The sequence below is a fragment of the Lissotriton helveticus genome, chromosome 1_1, assembly GCF_964261635.1.
Source record: "Lissotriton helveticus chromosome 1_1, aLisHel1.1, whole genome shotgun sequence".
Lineage (NCBI taxonomy): Eukaryota > Metazoa > Chordata > Amphibia > Caudata > Salamandridae > Lissotriton > Lissotriton helveticus.
Genome location: NC_136057.1, coordinates 1,287,577,540 through 1,287,598,192, shown reverse-complemented (window position 1 = coordinate 1,287,598,192; position 20,653 = coordinate 1,287,577,540). Strand labels below are relative to the sequence as shown.

General features: G+C 41.3%; 1 protein-coding gene across 5 annotated transcripts in view; it reads left to right on the top strand.

Moving 5' to 3' along the window:
• Positions 1-20,653, top strand: part of IQUB (IQ motif and ubiquitin domain containing) — a 431,014-nt gene that overhangs the window by 286,124 nt on the left and 124,237 nt on the right. For all 5 annotated transcript variants that reach the window (XM_078680839.1, XM_078680866.1, XM_078680849.1 and 2 more), the window contains 2 exons: positions 2,892-3,047; positions 8,599-8,809. In XM_078680839.1, the coding sequence (XP_078536965.1) occupies positions 2,892-3,047; positions 8,599-8,809 (367 nt within the window). The remainder of the gene's footprint in view (positions 1-2,891; positions 3,048-8,598; positions 8,810-20,653) is intronic.

Here is a 20,653-nt window from a genome sequence, read left to right as displayed (position 1 = left end):
AAATCTGCTGAAAATGTATGAAATAAAACACAGTATGTTACAAAGTACTTCACAGTCCACTATCTTAATGCTGAAGGTTTTCTATTCTGAGATGCTTAATTACGTGTTGGCTTTACAGAAATATCACAATACACATTTTCAGATTTTAATATATCTCTTTTTTAAGGCATTGTGGAGTACAGAACATCCACAATAGATAGACAAAATCTGTTGCTATGAGTGGCATTTATAATTATATTTGTCAAAAAAAGAAGGGAGGGGACTAGGAGCTGATAGAGGTCCAGTACCCCACACAACGATATCAATCCAAACAATTGGGGTCACTGTTCCTGATAAGACACAGTTAGTGTCTGTCAAAAGAAGAGAACAAAGAAAAGAACCAGTGGGTATCTAGGTACTATGCTACTCAACACGAGACAGTCACAAGATATGAAAATTAGATTGTCCATATTTTGTAAGTTACCATGACTAGGCAGAGGTTGTTCGAAACATGAGGGGAATCCTTTTAATGTGTATTCTTTGCTTTTTGGCATGTGGATCGAAATACATTATTTGAACCTTCATGACTTCTAGGCACTTGTACTGCAGTTGCCAACATCTTTTGAGTGCTGGTGATTGCTCTTTATCTGGGTCTTAAACGAACAACAGACACACCAGCAGTTCTAAATGAAAAGATACTGTGGCTTGCCAGCAGGGATTAAGGCTATTATCGGATTGCCTTATTAATTCAGAGTTATGAATTCAGTGCAAATTTAAGCTGTGAGATAGAGATCCTAAAATGTTATTTTCATTAGGCTTAAAAATACGGGCTCACTGCCTTTACAAACACCTAGGGCCAGATGTAGGAGAGGAAATACCGGTCGGTAACGGCCGATTTCGGCCGTTACCGACCGGTATTTAGGAATCGGCATGTAGGGGCCAGCATTTTACAGAATCAGTAAATTTACCGAATCGGTAAATTTACCGATTCCGTAAAATACCGAATCGGTAATTTTACCGATTCGGTAATTCCACATGTAGGTGACACTCCTGAGAGTGCCACAGGCCCTTAAGAGTCGGTATTTTAGCACCTAATCCTATTGGGTGGTAAAATACCGAATGCAGGTGTGCATGCACATCTGTGCATGCACACCTGTGCCATGTGACACACAGACATGCTCTTAGGGCATGTCTGTGTGCCACATGGCACACATGCCTGTATTTGGGGTGCTAGAGGGTGTCAAAGTGACACCCCCTGCACCCTTGCAGGATTCGGTATTTACCGATTCGGTAAATACCGAATCGGTATTGCCCATTGATTCCTATGGGCTTCAAGGCCCATAGGAATCAATGGGCAATACCGATTAATACCGAATGTTACCGATTCGGTAATTGAAAATTAAATTTTACCTACATCTCCCACCTTCTATTTTACCGATTCATAAATACCGAATCGGTAAAATTCTGTATTTATGAATCGGTAAAATAGAATTACCTACATCTGGCCCCTAGTGAATACCTTGAAAACATTTGGATGGAGTTTAGAAAATTGCCACGTGTTCATAAGAAGTTGAACTGGCTTCCTGCCGGTTTTGTTTTGTGAATAAAGTATACGTATAAAACTGGGTGCTTTCATTCTCTCAAAATTGTGTCTCTTGGTTACTGCACTACTTCCTGTTACTAAGAGACTAGAAGTGGCTAAGTTGGGACTGGGGGCCACATGTATGACCATTTCATTTTGCGACTTGCAATTAGCGAGTCGCAAAATGAAATGTACTAATGTGTCTCAGGCACATTTTGTGATTCCCAATGGAGTTGCACATGACCTACCTCATTAATATTCATGAGGTAGGTTGCAATTTGCGATCCATTGGGAATGACACCACTGTGTTACTACAGGGATGTTGGCCTGCTGGGGACAGCAGACCACCATGTCTGTGACTGCTTTTTAAATACTGCATTTTTTTAGATGCAGCCTTATTTCCATAAAGGAAAGAGGTATACATTTAAAACATTGAAAAGCTTCCTTTTATGTATTTTTAAAGTATGCAGCATTCAGTGGGACCACTGCCAGCTCTTAAAAAATGTTGCTGCCCACATTCACAAAGGGGAACGGGTCCCGTTTGCAAATGAGTTACAACCTCCTTCACGGAGTCGGTAAAGTATGAAAGTTTTGCCACTGCTCACCGGTCGCAAAACATTCATACATGCCCCTGCGACAAGCTATTAGGAAGGTATGCCCTTGGCATGCCCCATCCTAATGGTGACTCGCAAATACTCTTGCGAGTCTGTAATAGGCTACCGACTCGCAAAATAGGCTTAGTATATGCCAGAAGCCATTTTAGCTCTTGCAAACGTCATCAATCTTTATTTGCGACCGTTAAAAACGGTCGTACATCTGGCCCTGGGTTTCTTACCAGTGGGGCCTTATTACAAGTGGCAAAATAAGTCTTATCAGCGCCTCGATGTATGAGGTTCATGGAAACACAGTGGATCTGTGAGTGAAAGTCTGGGCCAAATAGAGGCATTATTGGGGGAATTGGACATAGGAATATTGACTTGCTCATATCTCGGTCCACTGTCAGTGTTCCACCTGTAAATATATTTTTAATGAACCCAATAGACTGGTGGTTCTGGTATCAGTAAAGGGTGGGGACAGATTTAACAGCTATAAAACAGGGGGACCTCGTAACCATGTCCAAATAGAAAAGAGAGCTTGATGTGAAAGAGACCTATCCCGGAAGTGCTCTTTCAAACCAAGTGCTGTGAGTTAAGACACCAATAACTTGTAGTAAGGTTGAAGAGGGTGACGGGAGCTTTAAAAAGGTGTAGAGGGTTCTGTTCATTAAACTGAAACCATTTTCTAGAATATGTTTTTTGAATGTTCTCTTCTATATATTTTTTCCGAACAGACTGTCGTCGCAAAAAACAAGTATCAGCAGTCCAGAAATACAACTTCAACACAGATGACCAAGATTGGCTGCTATGTGGCAAACCTCACGGACAAACTAATAGAACCAAAGCAGTACGTGACAGCGGACGAATACCTGGCACGGAGACTCGAAGCGGTACGTAGCTGCCCCTTCCATAGAGCGCAGTGAAAGAAACTTTTATTTCTCAGTGGCCTACATCGCACGGCATGAGTACTCACTGCAGCATTGCTACCCTACTGAGGTTATTTGTGCATTTTAAAATAGCTAGGCTATGATTTGCAGTTTGACATGGTTTTCAGATGTGCTATAATTTCTTGCTTTAGCGTGAGCGTCTAAACATGCGTCTTCATTAAATTAGTTTCTGGTCAGCAAAAACGTAAGAGTTGGTATTCACTGAATGGTTACTGCCAGGGCCCTTCTGAATTTCCCTAGAAAGTCTGTAGAATTATCATAAAAATTCACAGAGCAGTAACACAATAATTAATTTTACTTACGCTTTCACTCTTAGTTAATTGATTTGTTTCCAGGCCTTTCTTTTGGATTATAGTTTGTTTGTTGTGGTGTATCCCATAACATTGGACAAGCATCTCATATTCATAGACTTCCCTCCACCGGTGACTTTAGTTTTGGAGGAAACCTATATTAAATGAGAGAAGTCCCTCTGCACCATCTCACACTTTGGGGCCTATTACGATGTCGGCACAGGCTTGGTGTGAGGACCGACCGACCATAGGTCGGCGCTTCTGCACACCTTATCACGATCTGACTGCACCAAACTCCTATTTTCCATTGGGAGCTTATGCTGTGGGTGTAAATCGCCCGCAGCACAAGCTCCCATTGAGAAATGGGAGTTTCTAAATAGCCCTGCACCGTGGAAAGGCCAACATGGAACTGTTGTCGGGAAGTGCCATCATAATCCTGAAGCGAAATGCCTTCCTAAAGAGATTATTTGGCCTTTCCGACTGGCTGACGAGCTCCTTCAGCCTGTCGCAACCCAGTTGGTTTCGCCGGCTGGTTTACACTCCGACCTCCGACATTATAATTCTGCGGTCGGAATATAAACCTACCATGTAGGTCTGAAAGCCTCCGACGAGCGGTCGGAGGTTTTCCGACCTACATCATAATCAGGCCCTATATACTATATTCATTATAAAGCATTAGCTAATTAAGTGGGATCACCTGCACTGTCTGGCTGATTTATTTATTAAGATATTTTGGATCTCCCAAGTCTGAGCGTACCACTGCCTCAGTGAGCCTTGCCTGACCCATGGGTCATCAGCTGCCCCAGAGGGTTTCTATTCCTTCTCCCCACCACAGCATTCACAGGTTTACTTCTATTGGTCTTTCCGCCTAAATGAGCTTGTGCTGTCTTCCCTTGAGTGTTTTTGGTTTTCCTTTTCTAATTTTCTTCATATCCTTTGTTCTCATTACCATGCATGCCAGTCAAATAGTGCATAGGATGCATTAAACAGTCCTTAGTACCTTATTGTCACAAAACCTACATTTCAAGTGTCAGCTTGCTTCAGCAACCATAATCAGGTGAGCTACTATCCTCTCTAGACATGGAATTCATCAGAGTTCACTGATGGATCGCCTGCAGTCTATTACCACAAAGGGATCAGTACAGAAAGAGACCTGTGCTTCAAACCTCTATTTTGTAGTTGACCAGCAGTGTCACGTCTAGCTAGTCTGGACTCTGTCTCCATCACCCATTGGGCTCGGTCAGAGGTGTACAGCCCATGTTCCAAGGCACTCTAGGACCTATTCAAGAAAGGGTTTTTCCAGGCCGTGGATAATTTCAAGCACATACTCCGAAGTAGGGCCCAGTGTTACCAGAAAATATTTTCATGCCATACAAGATTGTGAATATACCAGAGAGGGGGTTCTCAGAGCTCCATCAAACAGGATTGCAGCATTTTAGGGTAGATCAGGCTCCGTTGTTCCGGTACCACACCATAGATACCAGTTGCATCTGGGACTGGTTTCACTGCATTTATTGTTAAAAAAAGCCCATTCCTCCATCTGGCACCATAAAGGGGAGTAAGCCGGTCTACTAAATTAACTTTGGCACGAGTACAGGTGCCAGACATGGTACTGATTCCGCTTTAGGAGATTCTCTGTTGTTAATAGAACCCCAAAAGTTCTACCAAGAGGCACAGAGGCCCTTTCCTCTCACTATCTAGCGGACATCCGCTTCCCACATTAGAGATCCCTGTATGTCTGGTGGGGAGCACTCTAATGAAAGTGATTTCTCCATACTGACAGGCACTCTTTATCAGCTCAGTGCTGAGTGTGCAGCCATATTTTTGACCCACTCCGAATTTCATTTGACTTTTTCAGAGATAAACAAGGAGGTTGTTTATGAATAGCAAAATGACAATGGCCCTGGTGCTAAGTAACTTTTCTTCCGCTCCTCGTGGTACTGTTTGTTTATCCAGCAAAGGTGCACCACGTCACACCTTGATTGCCAGACACATGCATAAAAAATGAGTGGCCCTAGCCCACCCTATATTGGGTAGTGTCACTCTGCGGCGTCTCCTCCGTTAAGGCGGAGAAGCGTCGCCCCACTGCTATTTGAGCAGCGCAAAAAGAAAAATTAAAGGATAATAAGACGTTATTATCATTTAATTTTTCTGTGTAAAACTGGAGCCGGGGCGGGGTTTAGCACATTGAGGGGTGGTTAGCACTCCCTTAGTGCGGAAGAATGTTTGGCCGGACTTCTTTGGCCGGGCAAACATTCATGCGCTCTTACCATGTTCTCTGCCTGGCTGTGTTGAGGATCCTGAGGTAGAACATGCCGAGGCCCCACGGGGACTGCCTGAGCGGCCAAATAAGGCCACTCAGACAAATAGCAACACTGCTCATGTCAGTGCTGCCAGTGCAGATGAAGAGGACGGAGGAGATGCGTGTGGCGGCGGCTGCAGTGAAGGAAAAGTAAGTTTATTTATTATTATCATTTTTAATCCATCCCCCTACCCCCGCCCCACCTTCCTCGTTTTGACGCAGCCACCACTGTTGTCACTGCCTTTAGGACCTTGTGGTCTCCTTGCTGACAGATTGTCAAGTCAAGGGTTTCTAATGTCAGACCAAGCTGAGGCTCTGTCTTCAGAAACCTGAGTGATCCCCCACTTCTAAATCAGACAGGGGAATGGCGAGTTCAGTGGAGCAGGCACTTCACCAATTTATGATGGAGCTCTTGATGTTCTGAACTCTAAATGTACCCCTTTCAAGTCTCTCCTAGTGTCTTACGTGTGAACAAGGAGATAGAGCAACTTATCTTCATCCACATTTGACAATCACATTTTAAGATTAATGTCAATCTCTAATGATTCCCTCGTATTCCAGAGGAGATCTTTATAGACAGAGAAGGGCTCAGTGAATGCCATATTTTTAGGCTATCCAGATGAGATACAGTTACTTAAAATTAATTTATAGGGAACTTGTGTACAAAATCAGCGTTAATCCTGAAAAACGTGGCATGAGTTGATCTTTGTTGCCTATATGTGGCATCCTTCTGTTAGTCGTTTATGTTTAATTCTTCGCGAGTTGACAGTTTCTGTTACAATCTTTATGTTTGCCTCCATCAGCGTATTATTCAAGCATGTGTTTGTGTGCACACTTACTTAACCATGCTTCCATTTTGTTTAATATACTTCATGAAAAGATATCTTTTTCATGCATTATCTTGGGACTGCCAATCGTTGAATCGTTGAGTGTTAAGGTTGTACTAAAATATCTATATATATATATTTGTTCTTTCCGCATCTCCTAACCTCCATGTTACTAGTGCCTTTTTGAAAGGATGCATTTCCAGTGCAAATGTATATATTGCATAACTTCCAATCCTCCTGTTATCGAATTATTTCATCTCAGAATTAAGGCAAGCAACAGACCTAGGGTGTGCACATTCTCACTGGGATCAACCCACTTATAATCTTCACAGAACACCATCAACAACTCAGAATAACATCCTAAAATATATTTAGCTCCACTGTAAATTGATTGTGTCAATCAAAGGCAGATATCTTTCAAAAATGTGCAACAATCAATCATACAAAATATTGCCCCACTTGGTGAATACTTTTATTGACGTACCTTGAGATCAGCATAGGAAAGTATTGGAATAGCTCAACAGATGCAGTAAAGATGTGTGGAAATCAACACAACTCATGGCCCTCACTGGCCTTTTATTAAGAAATTATAGCCCTACTTAGATTTGAATGAGGCGCTGCCTCTGCTTAAATTGAAGTGTGACAGGACTGAGGTAGACATCAACATGTCAGTAAAGCTACCTTCCTGAAGAGCTCTTGTTCCTCAGCTCTACCTGTGGATTTCCAGGCTGGTAACTTAATAATACTTCATACAGTTCGTAATCCCGACTCTGGTGCCTGGCTTGGCACTGCTGCCACTCGGGACTACGAACCTGACTGCTACCCCGTTGAGATCACTGATCCTGGCGAAGGCGGCAGTCTTTCCCTTGACTGCTGGTATTGTAATCCGGCGGTCAGACCGAGGGGCTGTCGGTGGTTGGACCACCACCGCCAGCCTGTCGGTGGCAGTCCACCTGCCATCATAATCAGCCCCTAAGTCACTATTGTGGATTACTTTTTTTTTGGTGTTGTGGCCTATTTTTTTCCCATTCTGACCCTGCTTTTCATAGCCCATTCTCACCTTCTCACTGTTTGAATAAGTACTCCTGTCTTCAGCAGAAATAAATTCTTATCAGATGTTAGAATATGAGCAAACATAACAATTGGTCGTGGCATGTGGGAAACAGTTTTTCCACGAGAAAAATGTATTCCTTATAGAAGAAAATTTAATAAAAAGGTTAGCATGTGTCAGTGCTCTTTTTCTAAGCATTCAAATTGCCTAAATGTGCAACATGCATGTTTACCCCTGTGCAAATGGTTTATGCCCTGAATTACTTCAGGAAAAAAGCAATGCTGAGACGTTTTGGAGAACTTTCAAATCTATTACCAATGTTGGTGTAAAGCTGTGGGTGTAGGTTTACACATTCTATTGAGAATTGGCAAGGATGTGCATGGGGCATTACATGTACCCCCAGGGCCACTTTACAGTGCCCACGTTTGGGGCCCCCAAATTAAATTTCTGACAGCCTTTTCATGGTGGTCTTCCCACCAAGAAAACGATGTCGGAATGCAATATCGTAATCCTGACGGCGGTGCCTGCCTCGGCGCCACTGCCATTCGGGACTATGAATCCGACCGCCACGCCATCAGGATCATTGATCCTGGCGGAGGCGGTGGTCTTCCCCCTGACCACTGTGGGTCCGGGTGCCGGTATTGCAATTCAGGGGTCAGACCTAGGGGCGGCCGGCAGTGCGACAGTGCGTTGGTGTTAAGTTGTGAGTTTAGGTTTACAAATTTTATTGAGAATTAACTCATAAACTTTGTAATGTCCATCACAGATTTGTAATGTTATGTCTGATGTAGCAGTCGTCGACCTGCTTTTCTTCTCTTCCCATGACCAGTTGATACCATGATTATGAAGAGAATCCACCGCTTGCATTTGTTTCCCGACAGAGTCAGAACCCATATGGCTCATCCAACCTTTGCGCTTATGGTGCTTTAGCTCCAGCGCTTATAGTGTGAACTTCAGTTTTAATGCGAATTGCTACAGAATGCATCCAGTGTGAAAAACTGAACTTTGAGTGTTTTCCTTCTAGGTGATCGTGATCCAGAAATATTACAGAAGGTTCAGTGCTAAAAGACATGTAGAGGAATTGAGAAGAGCAAAGCAAATGAGGCTGGAGTGGGAGTGTGAAGAAGAGCTTCGGAGGAAGAAAGAGAAAGAGGACCACCTGAAGCGGGAGTATGATCGAAGAATGAATCCAAAGACAAAGGAAGATTTCGAGATACTTTACCATGCACTTGAAGGTAGGTTCCTGGCGCTATTTAACACCTGTACAACAGAATCATATGTGCCTTTGTAATGGTCCTGTTAACCCTATATTTCCTCATACTTAGAATTGTCCAGGTTGGCAGAAATTAGAACAATATTTGTGAAGAACATGGCGCCTGTGCGCTCCCCCTTTTCATAGCAAGAGTACTTTTCTAGTGCTGCTGTTATATCAGTGTCTCCAATGGATCTCCATCCTAATGCCGTGATCCCAAGATGCTGCGTTAAAGAACACTCAAAATCTACACTCACAATATCATAACTCTGGATAGAGTTTCTGCCACCCTTTGCAAGTGATAAGTACTGTGCTTGCGAAGCCTTCAACAGAGTTTTGGTTTCTCTCGTTTAACCACGCCTTATTGCCATCACCATTCCTGATTTCCTACTTTTTTGAAGAGGCTGCTTTATCGCTCTCACCTAAAAAAAGGTTTTTGTACAAAATTGTACAGCACCCCCATTCTACATCCAGAATCTAACTATTCTTTTCTTCTTCTTGCCTCTAACATCTGGTTTCATGCTATGCTTAGTCTACTGGTGTCTTCTTCAAGTAGCTCGCCCCAACATGTGCTGGCTGTGGACCAGCAATTCCTGCAAGCTGTATTTTTGCAGCCGAATCTAGAGGAATGGTTTAATTTGAGCTATTTCTTGGGCAAGCAAACGCTATTGCTGTTCACTGTCTCACTAACAAACTCACTATTCAAATGGATCAAGTAGGCTCACTACTAGGTTCAGCCTCAAGCCCAGCTAAAGCTTTTGATGCTGGGTGGAAAGGTTCCTCAGCCATCAAAGTACATGCACCTAAACATTCAAGGTACCGCCTACATTTTCACACATTTATACACACATTCACACCTGGTGTTATCTGTTTTTTTCTGTCCTTATAACTTAATTCATCTGGTGCAAGATTCCTGTTCTCAGTTGCAGTGCTTATTGTATCTGGGGATCCGGTGTGGCAATATCCTCTGGCCTGCTTTGTTTTTTAGGGTTGATAAGGCTCCCAGACAAGACCCCTTGAAGGGTGACAAGTATGCAGCCATACCTATTGTCCTAAATGCAGGCCTCGGTACCAGCCAGTAAGGGGGTGGAGTTCTTTTTGACATATGGTGCAAACAACAGTGTACAATTTCTCTAGTAGCCGTGCTAAATAGCCCAAAACAGGTGTAGTCTATGTGTTCCTGCATCTCACTGCAGCCTCTCTCTGTCTTCGTTACACTTTTCTTTCATATAAAAGCTTCATCAAAGCGCTTTGTGGGTGCTATCTGGCCATGCCAGAAGAAACAAGCTCCTCAACGCAATGAGCAAACATTGAAAGTTCAGCTAGATTATCTACACAGCAATGATAATTGCCCTTGGAATAAAGGACTGATATGACAGTTAAAGAAAGTTTAATTTCTAAACATAAATGCTTATTAGGAATAAAGCCCGTTATCATAATGTCTGTTTTTAATCACTTTCAATTTCATATCTTCCCCGTGCCTTTAAGCACTGCCAGGCCTAAAGGAAACAGTAATTGCAATGCTGAAATTGCCCATCCTACACAATTCTAACTGGGTCATGCATCAAAATTATCAAGGGCTGATGCCATCGTGTGCCTTTTTTGCAACATATTCACATTCTTAACTTTGCCGCCTACGAATTTCACAAAGGCTAATTAAAGGTCACAGACAAAAGCTCGGGGAAGATTACAAAGACACCATCAACATTGAAAACTCTCATAACTTGGCATTTGAACAGAATCATAAACAGAATTCATTAGATTGTGAGTTTTTCGCGCCTCTTTCATTTGCTGATTTCCGGTTTTTGAAAGTTTTTGGGCTTAATCAGAAGCACCTCATCATTTTGCAGTATGCTCCTATTCAACTCTCCTTGTTTAACATACATCAATGGACGTCGATTCACCAAAATGGCAGGAGTAATGGAGGTGACATCACAGGCCCTTTGGCCCCCCAATGATGTCACAGGAAGTGCTATCCCAAGACCTTATGCCTTGTGACTTCATAGGCTGTGACATCTGTGACCTTTTGACCCACATGATCTCATAGGAACTAACATTGCATGACCTTTTGCCTGGTCCCATCACAGGAAGCGATGCATCTGACCTTTGTTTAGCTACATCACACAGAAAGTCTGGAAAATCTAAAGATAGAAATAAAATACTTTACAAACAAACACAGTGTATTCAAATCGCCTTGAAAATGTTGCTACATACATTAGCACCTATTGAAAAACAGCGTTTTGTAGTACGTTTAGTAGTACCACAAAAGTATTACCAATGTTCTACAAACCGCTATTCACATACCTACCCGCGGAAGTCAACGCCTCTCCTATCTTTTATGCGTGGAGCTCTCCATCCTGTCTGCAGAGATCACTGCACAGGTAAGTATATGTTTAAGTAATAAATGTTGGAAGGATAGAGGGGAGTGACTGGGAAATGGAGAATACTCTCAACTAAAGGGGATGTGTTAAGGGAGGAGTAAAGAGGCATTAAGGGAGGGATTTAGAAAAGGACATGCACTTACCCATCTACCAATGAGACAGCCCCTACCGATTTACAAACTGCCGTTCTATTGAGACTACAGGCAAAAAAGTCACTTGACAGCTGAGACCTGGAATAAGTCCAGCACCATACATAACCACTCACAGGTACTGCAACGCCCTCCTATAGTAAATAATGGATGCAGGAACTTAAAATAAACTTATATGAACCAATGTTAGAATAAATTACATTTAAACAATTTACAAATATAATAACATGTATTCAGTGTTAATAAAATCTGAAAATAAAACATTTTAAAAAAAATTCTTATTTGAACATAATCATGGAGCATATGTCAACCGTCGCAAAATAAATCAATTGTTAATTTATTTTAATATAAAAAATATATATATACACTATTGTAACATTAATATTGATTAAAATAACTACATTACTGTTAATACAATACATCTCTTTTTAATAATTTTAAATATATAATAAAAATATAAGCAATTACTTTAGGTGGGGTATTTTTTTAAATAAACTAGAAAAAGATATTTTAAATGTAATAGTTTCAAAACAATTACATGTTTAATTTAAAATGTAATTAATAATGCTGTTCATTTTTTATATTATTCTGCAATAAAATGAAATAAAATGAACATTATTATTCAGTGGAAAAATATTTTTTCCCGGTTTATTTTAGACTTTAAGAAACTTTTTAACTTTTCCTGATATTTTACCATTGGGAGGGCTCTACCTCAGTGGCGGAGAGCTCTGCCTGAATGTGAAAAGTTACAAGTAATAACTTTACACTCGGAAATTGGTCAGGCCCTACGGTGGGGACGCTTGTGAGTAACTTTACAGTCATAAATGCTGAATAGCCTAATGTAGTAAACTTACTTATAAGTGTAATAATAAGCTTTCACGTGTATATTTACTCGAGGGTAATTTACCTTTGTGAAAAAGCCCCTTTGTCTGTATCAGATTGTATCTTCAGGCACCGGCTTGAGATAATGCAGCATTGAGTAAGAACCAATTAAATGGTATGGAAACATGGAAAATGTTCTGGTCAAGTTGAAATAAGCAATATCAATATCAAATAACTTATATAATGGAAAGGTTGATGGTCCTGTAGTACACAGCACAAGCCCACTTTGCTGTTTGTTTTAGAAATTAAGAGTACCATGTAGTTAAATCTCACTCTAGAAATGTAGGTCACAGTGCTTTTTAATGCTGGTCAAGTTGTCCCAGCAACCTTCCTTTTCATTACCTGGTATACATATTTCCCCAGCAAGGAGCCAATGCCCCTTCCCAGGTTTACTATCATTAATGTCTTCTACAGATAAAAATGTGCACATCACCAGTAGAGTATTGCTATGCTTGTCCTCCTCAGCATGCTTAGTGTATTAAGTACAGGTGGTAAGATCTTACTCACATGGAATAAAAATTAGCTGTCATATTGAAGCTGCATGACTGATGAAAGAGACTTGTGAGTGTCAAGTATTACTTTAATGGCTGGAATTTGAGAGACTGACAGACATGACTATTATAAAGCTGCTTCATGGCATCCTTGATAAGAAGGCTCTGATTGGCCCGTGAATAGCTGCCTGACTAGCAGTATATAATGAGGCCAACAATTCACATGTCCTTAAATGGAATCTGCCTGTTGCCTCGATTAGCTGTGGTCCTGATGATGGTTAGGCACCCTGTTAAACAGAGACATACCTAAGGGTTATTTAGTATCTGTCAAGAAGGTGGCTGCTAGTGCAGCAGATATGGTTCAAAGATTTCTGATTAGGATACTAAAAATAGTTGCTGTACTGATGTGTGGTAATCATGAAGAGAAAACAAAACTCTGTGAACAGAAAGTTTTGCTTGGCTAGCAGGCAATCGAGGGGGCTAACAGTGCTTTGCATTACTGCTGTCATATATCTGCACATAACTAGCTGATATGCTGAGGTTGCATATCCATTGTGACAGGAAGAAACGTACTGCACAGCAAGTTGGTACTTTGCCGCTAATGATTGGCAACATGGTAGCTCAGATTTTCCATGCCCTTTCATAGGATACTCGCTTCTACGATCAAAGGCAAATGTCATGTAGCATTTACCTGAAGGTGAGAAGAAAGTGACTGGAGGGGAGCAGGGCAGTTGATTGTCTGGCAAGCAGGAAGAGCAATTGTAGTCATCTTCATGACCCTGTATAGATTACTGGCTTCTGTAGTCACTGGCAGATGTCTTCAGGGAAAATACTAACTTTTAGAACAAAAAAAAGTGCCCCCATATGTATACATAATCAGGACTGGATGAGATCGCTATGAAGACTAATGCGTTTCTTGTAGAGATTGGAGTCCTGTAAGTCATGTAAGCATAGGTTTGAATACTAGTGGCTCACACAGACTAGTTTTTCTGAGGTCAATGTGATGAGTAAGATTAAATTGGTTAACAATAATTAGCATTTGTTATCCATGTGAGAGACCAGGTAAATGCTAGATCACATTATACAATTATATTCATTAATCGTAGTTATTGGTTTACAACAAGCTACTACAGAGTACAGTGTACATACGAAGAGGCTCAAACTACTGTCTTATCCCAGAGAAGATCATGGTATATCTGATATTCCTGTGACTTCCAATAACCAAGTTATGTCTTTGGGGTACATTAACCCAGTCCGATTGGAATGGCAAATTACTGATACACATCAATCTTATAAAAAGATCGGACATCAGAGGGATCATATAGGGCAACATTTAAGAACACCACCAGGCTCCAAGCAGCAGAGAAGGATCATCTCTGAATGCTCTTTAGTGGCACTTAAGTTGCATACCGTAGCTTGTTAGTCAGCTCATGGGCCTGTATCTTGACTCTGCCAGGATGAGTCTAAGACTGGGCTTACAGAAGAGCCTTCAACCTAGTTATGTGCTGCTGCTGCTGCTGCTCCTGGCTGGTGACTGTTGGTGTCTCTCTCAAGGGACCATAAGGGCCCCAAAAGGCGGGGTCCCAAAATGCATTGACCCTGTGCACTTTTCCATAGAAAAATTAAACAATGATACTGCAAAAACGGCTGAATGGACTGTATAGGTAAGTGATTACATGTTAGTATATGTATGAGTAAGAAAGTGGTTGTGCGTGTAACTGTATGGGTGAGTAAGTGGCTGTTTGATTGACTGTATTGGTGAGTGATTGGTTGCTGATGAGAATGGCTGTATGGAGGAGTACGTACTTCTGTCAGCTGTGTCAGTAACAGTAATGTATCTCTTCATCAGTTCATCCACTCCCCTGTCATGCCTGTTTCAGACTGGATAGTCTGAGGGCATTGCATGGTGTTCACAGCTCTACGAATCACTGCTCCAGATGTGATCACTCAGCTATCAAAGCTAATGCAATGTTGAGGTCAACAAACAGAGTTAGGTCTGCCTCCTGAAGTGGCTCAGTTCAAGCCTAGTAATCAAATGTTGTTTAAAGGCACACACTCTTAAAATAAAAATGTTTTAAATCTTGTTTTCTCTAATGTACACTGCCATGTAAAACACCTGCAATCCCTGGCTTCAATATTATTGTATAATATGACACAATTTAAGGGCTGTTTCAAGAAGAATGCATGCTGTAATAATTTGCTGCAAAACAGTACAACAAGTAGTATTTTAAGACAATTGGGAACCCTAATGTAGGCACAAGATTCAAAACAGATATGAGCCATTTAATATTTGAGCATTCAGTGATATTACGATGCTAATATGTAAGACTAGTTTCATTGTTGCTGTTCCATCTTGCCTGTTTGACAGGGTTAATGAACTATGTGTGTGAATGCACTGGCTCCACTGGCACAACATATACTGTTCAAGTGTTTGCGTTTTGCTTATATAGTCTTTTGTGGTCGTGGACCAATTATTTTTCGGGACAAATTATTGAGTTATGCTCCTACACATTCTCTCCGTTTAGAATCTCTGTATTAACTCTGTCCCTCTTAATTAACTCGCTGAGATGCGCTTGCGTATGGTGGTATTTTTTTTCAAATCCAGACCCTTAATTGTAGACTAAGATATCTCTGAAGCAGCTCAGAGATATCAGAAATTATGAAACTATATCTCGTTCTGGAGAGCTCTTAAAACTCACTGTTCTATTGAAATCAGGCTTTTTCATGGGAGGTGGAGAGCAGTTCTGAATCTTTTGGCAATTAATATGTTGCATTTTACAAATCACTCTCTTATTTAAACTAGATGGAAAATTGGATGGAGCCTAGCTAAATGAGAACAAGACAGAGACCATATTATTAGGTTTGAGGTATAGTTTATGAAATGTATGGAGATCTGTCCTCCTTTTTATTAAAACTGTTAGTGAAATAATGTAATAGGCAATTAAACTATTTGTTAAAAAATGTGGGGATCTGTCAGGGTGACAATATGGTAGGGAAGTGAATAAGGGGTGCTACACACAGCAGGAAACTTTTCTGCTACCACTCTCCATTGCAAGAGCGCCTCTGCCACTATAGTCATACTCCCAAGACGTGTAACCTGATTCCTAGCTTCATCTATGAGTTTTAACATCCTCCATGGCTATTATGAGATGTCTCTAAGCATCCTGGATTCTGTGATACTGCACGTAAGGGATGCCTTAAACTGTAAACTGTAAAGAAAGCAAGACCCACCACCTGGAAAGGTGAGCATATGAGAGACTGGTGAGCAATGCATCAGCTTCCACCACTTTAAAATATAAGTCAGCCCTTGAGACCAAAATATCAATTTGCTTAACTGATGTTCGGAGCACCTGGATGAAGAAGGATTGAATCAACAGCGGAGCATTCTGATGCTGCCTTCCTTTTCTGCCAATCTTTATGGGCCCTCGGTGCTGCAATACCATAACCAACCCACTTTGAAAACTTCTTACTAGTCTTAGAAAATAATATCAACCATGATCATCAAGTAGCCTTAAACCTTGTGCATCATCCATGAATACGTTCAATGCTAAAATCATCAGACTATGACAATCAGCTATCATTCTGGTCATACAAGGTTCAGGGGCGTAACAAAGCCTCACGCAGCCCATGCGGTACGGGGGCCCCCAGGCAAACCCATACTGAAGGGGGCCCTCTCAGCACCTACTGATGTGAGTGTGAGTGGCCCCTTCAGCATATCTTGCAGGGGCCCCCTCACGTTTTGTACCACCTCTTGCAAGGTTAGTCAATGCTTCCTTTCCCTCAGAGGTACTTCCTTATAACTTAAAACATGTAATTAGAAACCTGCTAATTTAAAAAAATGCCAACCCTGAAGTCCTGTCAAGACCACAGCCAATCTCAGGCCTGCGTACCATTGCAAAGGTTCTGAACACTGTTGTCACATCTCAGTTCTCTGTTCTTCTGATCAGCTTCTATTCAGCTGAAATCAAGCTACGTCCTCATCAATTTCCAGTCTGCTGATGAACGTAAGGGAGGACCTTAGTAACAAGAGGGTCACTACCCTTCTTCAATCCTCCTCTGCCTTTCTACTGCCTACCATATGGTACACAAAAATATTCTCCTCACTCAGTTGAAGTGGGCTGTAGCATGCATAAGTTATTTTCCCTATTTCTAAATCTATTCAATGTCTGCATTGCAGCTCTCACTGTCATTCTATCAATCACAGAATCGTCTACCACCTATATACCAACAGCACCCAGCGCAAATGTCAAGCTAGAGAAGGACCTAGAAAACGGACACTCTATCATTGATTGCCTCTCACATGACATCTAACATCCTCTAGATGAGTCGGAAAGATGGGGTCACCTTAAAGTATCTTCATTCTTCAAATTTATAAAAGTGACCAGGTTGATGTTTTATAAAACTTTGCCACCACTTTAGGATCCCTTTGTAACTAACACCAAACCACCACCAAGTTGCTCTTGTTCTTGCAGTGGATTTATGTTGCATTGATTGCTACAGTAGAGGCTACAAGAAGCCTCTCCCTTAAAGCAAGGAATGAACCAACAACAGAGAAATATGAGACACATCTGTTACTCAAAACGATTGGTCCACACCTCTCCTGCCCTGATGTCACTTGCTGGTTGCTCGGTAAACAGAGCAATTTAAATCACTCTCCCTTTTGTCTAGAGACCTTCAAATTGGTATTCCAGTTTCGTCCAAGTATGTTGCTTTCTTATCACCTGACCAAAACATGCTGTTGTGCTCCTTGAGTTGTCTGCTCTAGATGAGATAAAAGAACAGTGGGAGAGTTTTTTTTTATTGGTAAAGCTCATCCCTGTGGAACCCCTAATCCTACCTCCATCAGGACTCGAGGACAGATTTAAAGAGTTTCCTAAAGGTCTGAGCATGCACCTCTTCTACTAAGGCCATGGATATAATCAGTGTAAGTCTTTGCCTCATCTCTTTCATCCTAATTCCGCACAGCTCTGCCCAGTCAGTGCTTTAAGGCACCCACCTGGTTGTACTAATGCAACATGAAAAGAATAAATAAATAATAAAGTACAAAAAATGAATGCAGTCTAAATAAATATCTTAGTAAATATGGTGGGGAAACAGGAGGCCAGCTGGCACAGATGGGCCTGCAGCGTTCAGGATCAATACCTCAAAGAGATACCTGGCATCCAGCAATATAAATCTGCTTGTTCATGACTGATGCAACTGGAAATCCCATGTTGCGAGGTCATTTGTGTCATGGCAGCTCTGATCTGGAATGCTCTGTGCCAAAATACGAAAACTTAAAAAAAGAAACTGAAAAGAGGCTTTCATGAAACATTTGTGAAAACACCGGGACCACTCCACAATCCAAGAAGGACCAAGGACTTTCTGTACACACCTTGATGCCACCAAAAGACAAATCTTTTGTAATGTCTAGGCTTGTCCCGCACTGCTACAGCCTTGTTCGAGGTGCCTTGATAGAAAGAGGACAATTATTCACCTAAAAAGCATATCCCATTTCGCTGTTTTTGGATCTATGACATGACAGTCACAACTCTGTGCTTTACAAAACTCCAAAAGTAACTGCACTCAGATGTTAAAGAGTGGCCTGGAAGATTCAAAAGGCTTTCTTCAATGTCACTTGGTTTTGGTAGCATCAGTGTGCAAAATACCACTTGACCAAAAAGGGTGGGTTTTGGGAAGGTGTCCTAGAGCAGTATGGATATGCCCAGGACAGCCTCCGGGTGTTGCTAATATGCACCCAAAATCCTGACGACATAGATTTCCATATTTCTTGCTTCTTTTCCTATTTGTCCTCTTCATGGCCAATGTTTAAATGAACAAAGGTCAAAAAATCAGTTTGCCTTCTAAAGGATGGCGACTACATTCCACCGGCATGGTATATAGCTTGCCCTGATTCTAAAGTGGCAGTGATCTAGGCTGCATCCACTTTTGAACAAGTGTAGTCAATTGTTATGATAGTAATAATTATATTATTTGAAAAAGAATCTACTCATACACCAAAACAGAGCCGGAGGTCAAGCCTTCTCATATGTCGCTCCTAAAGTATGGAACAACTTCCCACTACACACCAGAGCCTTCTTCTCTCTTCTTGAGTTCTGCAAGAAGCAGATGACTTGGCTCTTCAAATAATCGAGATGAGCCTGTACGCCTGCTTAGCACCAGGATCTCTTGCGGGTGATAACACGCTCTATACACATAACATAACTTAACGTTAAGACATCAGTGGAGGCTGCATCTTATGGGAACCTTCTTAGAATACTAGAATATTTAATTCTACTGATGTCCACGTGTGGCACTATCTAGGATTGAGATTTAGGTGGGCGCTGCTTTCGATAGGAAATAACTTAAAATGCTAGAATTTTTCATTCTACTGCTGTCCACTTGTGGCACTATTTAAGATTGAGATTTAAGTGGACGCTGCTTTCGATAGGAAATAATTAAAAATGCTAGAATATTTATTTCTACTGCTGTCCACGTGTGGCACTATTTAGGATTGGGATTTAGGTGGACGCTGCTTTCGATAGGAAATAACTTAAAATGCTAGAATATTTTATTCTACTGTTCTCCACTTGTGGCACTATTTAGGATTGAGATTTAGGTGGACGCTGCTTTCGATAGGAAATAACTTAAAATGCTAGAATATTTAATTCTGCTGCTGTCCACTTGTGGCACTATTTAGGATTGAGATTTAAGTGGACGCTGCTTTCAATAGGAAATAACTTAAAATGCTAGAATATTTTCAGTCTGTGCTGTCTTCATACCATGCACAAGTATATCATTAAGACATGAGTATAATCTCAATTTGTGAATCGCAATTAGCGATTCGCAAATTGAGAATGCGATTTCGAGGGTGCAGGGATGTCCAAAGGACTCCCTGTTGCACCCCCTGAAATTGATATGTGCACATATGTTGCGCACACACATGCCCTTAGGGCATGTGTGTGCGCAACATGAAACTTTGAAACATGCACTTTAGTGCATTTTTCAAAGTTTTTGCAAATTACCATGAAGTTGTACTTCACGGTAATTTGCGTGCCCTATTAGTGATTTCGCTATTTTAAAAACTTTCATGCATTGCATTTAAGGAATCTCAATTTGAGATTCCTTAAATGCAATTAATCGCAATTTCGCAATTTCTAAAATTGCGATTTTTGCATTTGGGATGATGCATCCCAAATGCAAAAATACCGCTCGCAAAGGGGCGGATTCTGAGAATCTGCCCCTTTGCGAGCGGATTTTTGTTTGATGAATCTGGGCCTTAGCCTCCACTTGTTTCCTAATGTGATAGTGTGCCACGGACAGCATAGACTGAAAAAATGCTAGCATTCTAAGCTTTTTTCTATAGAATGCAGCCTCCACTTAAATCATAATGTTATGCTGTAACACATGTACAGGCAGCACCAAATTGAAAAATATTATAGCATTCAAGTTGTTTCCTATAGAATTCAGATTGTCTTCCCATTCATTCCTATGGGCCTCTAGGCCCATAGGAATGAATGGGGAGGGATGGGGAGGTATTCCTTAATTGCGAGTCGCAATTTGCGAGTCGCAATTAAGGAATTCTAAGAAATCTCTATTTTTTAAGTGGTTTCTTGATGCATTCCATTTTGCAATTCCTTTATAGCGAATCAGTATTTTTCGCTATTAAGGAATCGCAAATTGGGTTGTTGATGCATCTGGGGGTAAACTCTTTAGGGATCCACTTGGAGTGCTAGAATATCTTCCCTGCCTGCATGCATTGTGCAGTATAGGTTTAAGACATAAGTGGAGGCTGCATTCTATAGAAAGCCAATTTAACACTTGCATATTTTCGGTCTGCTGCTGTCCCCATGTGTTACACAGTATATACATATTATTTCAGGGGAAGGATGCATAGTATAGGAAGCTGTTAGACATAATAATATATTTTCAGTCTTTGCATTTC